General features: G+C 38.3%; 1 protein-coding gene across 2 annotated transcripts in view; it reads left to right on the top strand.

The window, feature by feature from the left end:
* Positions 1–1,269: 1,269 nt before the first annotated feature.
* Positions 1,270–8,476, top strand: part of LOC118123436 (methyltransferase-like protein 22) — a 640,601-nt gene continuing 633,394 nt past the window's right edge. The window contains exons 1-4 of one of the 2 annotated variants that reach the window (XM_047343798.1): positions 1,270–1,454; positions 4,309–4,470; positions 4,715–4,925; positions 6,740–6,882. In XM_047343798.1, the coding sequence (XP_047199754.1) occupies positions 4,365–4,470; positions 4,715–4,925; positions 6,740–6,882 (460 nt within the window). In that variant the 5' untranslated portion in view covers positions 1,270–1,454; positions 4,309–4,364. Of the gene's footprint in view, positions 1,455–4,308; positions 4,490–4,714; positions 4,926–6,739; positions 6,883–8,476 lie in introns of those variants that run through there. The other variant, XM_047343799.1, reaches the window with a different exon arrangement.

Genomic DNA, 8,476 nt, shown 5'->3' on the forward strand with positions numbered 1-8,476 from the left:
TCCTCATGTTTAACACAGAAAGAAACTTCCAAAGCCCTTTGAGTTGTAGAGTCCAAAAACAATGAAGGACACAATGATCTGGGTCAAAGGCATCACCAGCAGTGGAACGATAAATCAAGTCATCATTGAGGGACAGACCTCTCTATGAGCTGAGTGAGAAACCTCTCTACCTTCAGAAATACAACCACAGCTTTATACATGCATGAGGCATATGAAATGTGACCGTGTCCTCCAACCGCCAACAGCACCCTCTCCATTGTTTGGCTGCGGGGCCCCAGCTTCACTCCATGTCTCAGAGGAGGCCATCCCCACTGAGAAACACGGCTCCGAGGTTGGAATTGCTAAATAGAGTTTGGTTTTAAGATCGAACTGAAAATCTGTCCAAAAATCCTGTCACATGTTTACACTGAAAGGTATGACTAAGTGTCCTCGTGTTCCCACCATGTAATTACAAAAAGCATATGTTTTCAATATTAGGAATATATTTTAAAATACAGTTTGTACATTTTAATTGGAGAATGTGTACAGAACTTTACAGAACACAAGTAACATTCATTTAATTTGTATGAGTAGCACATTTGCAGGGTAAAGGAAAAGTAAGTGGATGTCGACACCTGGCAGCAGGCGGTGGGTCAAGGAACGGGGAGATTGAGGGAAATCGCACTAAGAAAGGTCATAAAAACCATTAAAGGACAAGGAAACTTGTCAAAAGGATGCAACTCTAAAATGGAGAAGGCAAAAAAAAGGATTTGTCAGTAAATTTCTCCCTTGCACCAAGAATTTCTGATAGACCTCTCAGTCACTATTATGTTAACAGTTGAAAAGACTAAAGTAGTATTCTTCACATGGAAAGGATTAGGGGAAATGCTTTGAAGCTGAATGGAAATACTCGAGAGATGTTTGAATCATTTCGATTCTTAGGGGTATCTCTCTCATCTCAATCAAACTTTCAAAATCAAAGGGAAGGCCCATTGCATTGGAAGGAAATTAATACTTAAATAATGAATTCATAATAATTAATAATTAAGAGTGGCAGCAGCACTGGGATCAGAAGATATGAGGGAGACATATCTATTCAATGCAAAATCTGGGGTAACTTTCTTTAGAGAACAGGGCTGATGACAAAAAGTGTAGGAGTTAACTAAGTCCAGAAGATGGCAGTGATGCAGCGCCAAGGATGCAAGTTGCCGTTAAACCCCAAAGAAGAAGATCTGGCAGCAGGGTGGAACGGAAGCTTCAACTTAACTGTTGCAGCCCGGATGACTTGTGGGAGTGCACTGTTTTCAGTGACCAGTGACAGCAATAGAGTCATGGAGACAGCTGACTGTAGGAGGAGAGCTTCGTGCACATGTCACTGTCACGTAGGATATTTATAAAAAGGCTGCCGATGGGTTGAGTGGGTCTAAGCTGGTCTGAGACGAGGTCGGCGGGAGAACTCTCTCGTAGCTTTCCGGGTAACGTCGCATCTATTTACTATCAACCTACAACCCTAAAGTTGTAGGTCCAGTGTTGAAGCGAGTTATGAATGCAGTTTGATCGTTCTTGTTGAGCGGTGCACCATTAGGATGATGCTGTTCCACCTGATGGCTTTTTAAACAGTAGATATATTGTCCGCTCAAATTGGCAACTAAATACAAATCACAGATCAGTAAAGATAAGGAAAGAATAAAGAAACTAAAAGACAAATAATTAAGATTGCTGAACCCCAAATTGCCCATAGATGCTCTGTATGAATGTGTGTGTGAATGGGTGAATGGGTGAATGTCAAACTGTACTGTAAAGCCCTTCGAGTGGTCATCAAGACTAGAAAAGCTCTATATAAATACAGACCATTGACCATTTACTTAGCTTGATTGTAACTTACTCGTATCTCTTATCTTACAGAGGAAAGTCTTGCTGTGGACATTGATGTTCTCTCTTCTTTATTGTAATTTCCAGTGTTTTAGTAGAGAATGTACAACTGCATGGGGTCTGTTGAGGCAGAATGCTCCACCAGGCAGATTACACCACCAATAACTAGAAGTTATAGCTTTATCAAGAAAAGGGTCATAATTTGAATTGTGTTTTAACAATAATGTGCAGGCTTTTTTGTTGTTGCAGTCCCTCTTCCTTTCATCCTTGCCCCACATAATCTCCATTGCAATAGTAGAAAGAGTCTTCTCATTACAACCAACCCCAGGCTGGAGAACAAGAAAACTACCAACACAGTGAATTTGAATATACCATGTGCACTATGTTGCTTTGATTACACATTTTTTTTAAGAATTAGTGAATTAGTGACAGCCCTACAATACACATAACTCTATCTCTTATATCTCTTCCGTTTCTTACTCTAGAGCAGACCATTTTCCAGGGGTTGGGTAGTATTACTGCACATGTGTAAAAAAAATATTTTAAGCCTTTAGTGGCTTCAGAGGGAGATGTGCAACATTTAATTAACTGCCTCAAGTGGTGTAATTTAAGACAATGTTAGTGGGGTCACAGCACCTGGGTGTGTGGAATTAAAATAAGTGATCTTAACAGACGTCTGTAGCCCCCTCCTCATCTCTACTGTAGGTTATAGGGTCCAGTATATAGTGTCCAGTATACACTAGGGGCAGTTAGCATAACAAACTCCAAACAAACTTTTTTTTTTGTATAAGTTGTTAGTTGCAATATGGGTAATATAGTCATCAGGCTTTGACAAGGAAGAAGCAAGCATACAGATAAAATGGTTGGTGGTGTTATTTATTTAATTTGTTATAAATGAGGCTGCTAGACCTGTAAATATATGTATTAACTCAATGACTCTTGAGACATGGGACAAAACACGTCCAGCAGTTGAAACTATTGGTTTAAAAATGAAAATATTTTCAATTGTAGTTATGAGGGATTGATAATATAATGTCTTATATTATCCCCTTCAATTTAGTTAAATAATTATTCCCACTACATCTAAAACAGCATATCCACAGAGAAGGGTTCAATCAATAATGTGCAATAAAATTAATAAAAATATTGTTCAATAATTAAAAAGAGCTTGTTTCATAAAAATAATGAATGAACTCCATTTGTTTTGTGAACAAATTGCCTGTCTATGTCAACTCCGTCATATCTTCTGCCTGGCAGTGGTGACGGGCGAATTACGGAGTTGACATTCAATTGGAAGGCATCATTTTTTTTATTTTTTAAGCATTGGAATCAAATATAGAAATAGATTATTGGTTTGTCTAATAATATATTAATACTAAATATGTGGCATCAGCATTTTCAGCTTTTTTTTTTTGCTTTTGTGAGTTGATAGTCATCAACTCTTATCAGGGTTTAGTTGAGGTAACATAGTGCTTACACACACATAATGGTGAAGGTACATAGACACACTCCCTCTCTAGTACAGGAAAATATGGGTCATAATATTGCGAGAGTTCTTTTTGTGTGTTTTAGTCCAGCATGACCATGCAACATCTGTCACTGGAGGAACGTAGAGAGAGGAACAGAGAGTATCAAAAAAGCAAAGAGAGAAAATCAGTACACAGACAGAATTAAAAGGGAATTTCTAAGACAGGCGAGACAGAGTTGGAGAAGGAAAAATAAAGCAAATAAGGATTTGACTGAAAGAGAACGGAGGAAAAGGAGAAATAATTGAGGCAATTTGGTCTGACATACAAAACGCTGAGGCCAAAAGAATTCAAAGTCAAAATGAAATGTTTATAAACAACCTATTCATTGTTTGGTTTGTTTGTTTTAATGCTGTAATTGATTGATTCAATGTATTTGAGAGGGTCAACTCCGTCAGGTCTATGTCACCTCCGGCAGATTCATATTTTGATAATATTTCAGTGTGATATTTCCTTTTTTTTTATGAATTGTTGGTCTTATGTAAAAATGTAATCTATCTGCTAACATGAGAATGTGTTTTTCAATCTTAAAATATTTTGATAGCTGTTTAAGGTATAGTTAACATTATATTATACAGTCCCAAAAAAAAATAAGAACATTTTTATGCTATAAAAATATATGCCTATTGAAAATAATTTTCTTGAGGGCTCTGTCAGCCTTGGTGAAAATGTATTTTTGTTAAAGTTTTTATAGGTCTAGCATAATGTGAGTGAAAATGAATTTGTGTTTTTGGTAAGAGAGGGCAAGGCCAAAAGCACCTTTTGGGAGGTTGTATCAAAGCATAGCTCAGTAGCTTAGGACTTGGTGGATACATCCATATCGTTTAATTTGTCTGAGCTTAAGGTTTTATTTTTTCAATATTGGATCCTCGTTTGTCCGATTTCTCAAGAATCAGTGAACTGTTAACCTTTGCTTGCCCTATCTTCCTAGGTACCCAGAAGCAGATAGATGGGGTGCTCTTCTATTCTGACCACGAATGATCAGCTATGGACCAGATCACTTTTCATCATGATACTGTGCTGTCAGATATTCACATGCTCCTGCCTAATGCACGCCACCTTATGACACGCCTCAACCATGTTGGCCAGCCTGGTTTGTATAACATATTCAGGTTGTGAACTTGTGCTACGTTGTCTTATGCATTTGTGATAGATAAGTCATACATTTTATTCTAACCATATGTCCAGGAAACTGGAAAAATTGTCATTATTTCTTATGTTGTTAAGACTAAACAATTAATTAGTTAGGGAAATAACCAATAGATTGAGCAACAAAATGTCAGCATCATCCAAGTGCTTAGCTGAACTTTCTAACTGTACTGTATTCATCTGTCCAGTCTTCATCTCCAACTTCAAGATCTTGTTGAATGATGAGAGGCTTGACAACAATGACCCAGGGAAAAGTTTAGAGCAGGAAAAATGTGATGACCCAAGGGAAGACTTGGAAAAAGACACAAATGCCACCCAAGAAACGGTTGGAGAGGAAGGTGGGGAAGGAAATGTGGAACTGTGCTTAGATGAGGATGGAGACCTTCACATTACACATCGGTATGGAAAAAATGTTTTCTTTTCATGCAATTACCTTAAAATCATCCAGGAGCTTTAGTTAAGGTTCAAATCAAATGTCAGCATGGGGACTAAAATCTTAGTTTAGTTTTCTGTGAAAATGGCAGTCTCTACATTTAACAGCATCCAGTTAGCAGCAGTTCTGTGGACAGGAACACCTTGTTCAGGGGTCAGAGGAGAGTGGTCAGTCTGGTTGGAGCTGACAGAAAGGCTACGTTAACTCAGAATGCACAACACATCCAACCTTGAGGTGGATGGTCTACATCAGTCAGGGACCATGTCAGGTTCCACTCCTGTCAGCCAAAAACAGGATTCTGAGGCTGCCATTGATACAGATTCACCAACACTGGCATATAGAAAGGGGGCTTAACACACAGTCCTGCAGGGCTCTGGTGCTAAGTGTAAGGGTAGAAGAGATGTGGGGGCCTAACTTAACCATCTGGGGACAGTTGAATGAATCACCCTTTCAATTTTTTGCAAATATCACAAAATTACCCATATAGGTTGCTATGAACAGCCATAACAGCCTAAAAACAACTCCAATAGCAACATTCAGACACTGACACTGAGGGTATCTCACTTACCCCACTTGAGTGGGACAGAATCTGGAGGTGTTGGTATCAATGTCCAGATTTAGAGTAACATACCTGAAATATTGCAGAGCACACATCAACCCGTTAAACTCTAGACCCCTTCTAGATCCAACCCTATCAGGCCTATGCTGGAATGGCTGTGGTGAGCTGGGCACCCGCATGCACTCTTTATGCTACTGTCCAAGCGTTACGGCCCTGTGGGATAAAGTCAGAGATAGACTTAGAAATTTAGAACATCAATGTAGTTTCATGTCCAGCTACATACTTGTGGGGCATTTAGCCCAGTGGCCCATCAATTGTAAGTCTGCACAAAACATTGTTAGCGTGCCATGCAGCAAAATATTTACGCTGTTTGAACTAGAAAGTCAGAAAGGCCAGTTGTTTTAGCTTAAGTAATTGGCTGGAGGATTTTCTGTAACTTTTAATTTTGGATGTCGCTAGATCGTCCCTGGTATATTCACATAGAGGTGGTGATGGCATATGGGTCACAACAAGGTCATTCTTGGACTTACCACATGGTGTCCTTTCTTTGTAAAGAAATTCTTTCTTTGTTGGATTCAGTATGCCCGTCTTGGTCCCATCTTAGCTGTACATATTTAAGAAGTGTATGTAACTTTGAAAAAAAGGGTTTTCATGTATTGGAGCAAAGTATGTGTTGAGGTAACATCACTTGCATCCATGTGGTCACATTATGTGTCAAAGAGAAATACAGGCATAAAATGATTTAACACTTACTTGTGCTATATGTAAAAGTTCTGCCTTTAACTAAATATCTCTGACATTGGCAGCCCAATGCATAATTTATGTTTTCATAAAACCATAATTAATTATACATTCTGCATTTGCAGTAATTATTGTAAATAAAATGCTTTTGTTTCTTCAAGATCAGATTGAATATTTATCTTGAATACATCTCAATCTTTAAAAAATCTGAATAAAAATGTTCAGATTATTGTTCCAACAATATCTTTACAGTAGATGCACCACAATGGCTGTTATACTGGTTACTATGAGAGGTTACTTAAGATTAAAGAATGGTGGTGTCCCTTTAGGCAATCACAGACCTGTGAAGGTGATGCATGTTGTTCATGTTTAAGAATTATGTGTTGTATGGGATAGTGGTTAGGTCTATAAAAATGTCTAGTATAATTTTGGTTGATGATGTTGCTGCTTACATTTCATATTATTCCTATCATTCCCCAGACCGAGGAAATACCCTGTCGAGGGTAGAGGCCGAGACTTGGTCTGCCCCATCATTCTCAAACAATCTAACCCTCTACTTGAACAAGAAGAGGAAAATACTGATGATACAGCTGATAAGTGCTTCAAAGACATCATAAGGATTGGTGAGAACCTAGATTTCATTCAGTTTTTCTCATTTTATCAGTCGCCTGTGTGACTGTTACACAGGAATTCACTATGACCACAGAAAAGGTTCTGTTCTGTTAGAAAGGTAAAAGCGTGGTGGATATAATGGAGGACCCTAAAGACCCAGGTTATTTTTTCAGTGGATGAGAATAAGGTGTTTGATCATGTCAAAGGCAGCGCTCAAATGTAAAACCACTAGGATCCTTTAAAACTTTAATGTGTGCTGTGTCTGGTAAGTTCTAAAGCCATACTAAAACCTATTAAAGACATCATTATGATTCATTATTTTAGTTAAAATAACCCTCTTTAGTCTCTTAAATATAAAACTAGTTCTGAGAAACTGTTATTGATTCAAAGAAAAAAATAGATAAAACCTCTGTTAGGAAATGTTTTATCTAGTGCTGAGATTTTAATGATTGGAAACTGGGAAAGTGAAGCAAGATTATTGTTAGAAGTGAGAAGATTTCGGCAGTTAGGTGAGACTCAGGATCGAATGCTCTATATTTTCCTAATGAAAAGAACAGTGAGTCTCTTTATCAGTCACTTTTGGATGTAAGAACAGATTGTTGAGAAAATAATTGATTAAAGTAAATCAAAAATGAATAGAAAGAAGATGTCTCTCTGTTGGAACTGAAGACACAGTGGTTGTATGATGGAGCTACAGAGTGGTGGTTCCTCTTAATTCCAAATGCGGATAAAATGCTCACAATATCGAGTCCTGATTACAATTTGCACACACTTCTGCACAGTTATACAATATTGATCTCAGAAGGGTGAAAGCTGATTCAAGCACACTTGTCTGCAGCTCTGTTAATCAGTCACCTGTCAGATTCCTGGTTTTTCCCTCGCTACACGTTTACAAAAGTCCAAAACATGCTGCTCTCCCCTCTGCTTGACAAACCCTCGACTTTATTAGTGAGATATTTTGGTAACGCCCACGAAAATGCAACAAAGGGTGAGTAGCTTCAGCTTGAAAGTCAAACTAGCTTCCTTAGACAACAACCTGCTATGCCCACTCCTGGGTAGGCAATTATTAGATGAATGCAAACAGGCAACATCTGATTCTTTACTGGACAGAACGCTGTTCTGAGATCAGATGTAACGAGAGCCTCCACTTCTGTGTTGTTAGATTCTACACAACGATTCTACAGTGGCTCGAAAATGTTTGCGAGCCCTTACAAATTACCTGTTTTCAATAAAAATGTGGAATTAATTTTCCCCTTGATGATGCGAACTTGTCCAGGCCCAGAGGCAGTAATCTCCAAATTAGGATGTTGCCTCTGCTGTGCTTTACCTTTAGGATGTTATAATGTTTGTTATAAAGTGCTCTTCTTTAGGCCATATATAGTGCTACATGTTCCTCTCGAACTTGAATTGTTGAAGTCTTTGCCGTTACATTCACATGCTGCTCCCACTGCAGCATAAACAAGTAGAATGATGCTCAAACTGCTGTACATGCCACCATTACTGATGACATTTTTCTGTTTTCCTTACTCTTGTTGAGGGTTAAGGGCAGAGGATGTCACACCTTCTTAAAGAGTTATGATTACCAACAACAGTAATAATAATAAT

The sequence above is a fragment of the Hippoglossus stenolepis genome, chromosome 16 (genome assembly GCF_022539355.2).
Source record: "Hippoglossus stenolepis isolate QCI-W04-F060 chromosome 16, HSTE1.2, whole genome shotgun sequence".
Classification (NCBI taxonomy): domain Eukaryota; kingdom Metazoa; phylum Chordata; class Actinopteri; order Pleuronectiformes; family Pleuronectidae; genus Hippoglossus; species Hippoglossus stenolepis.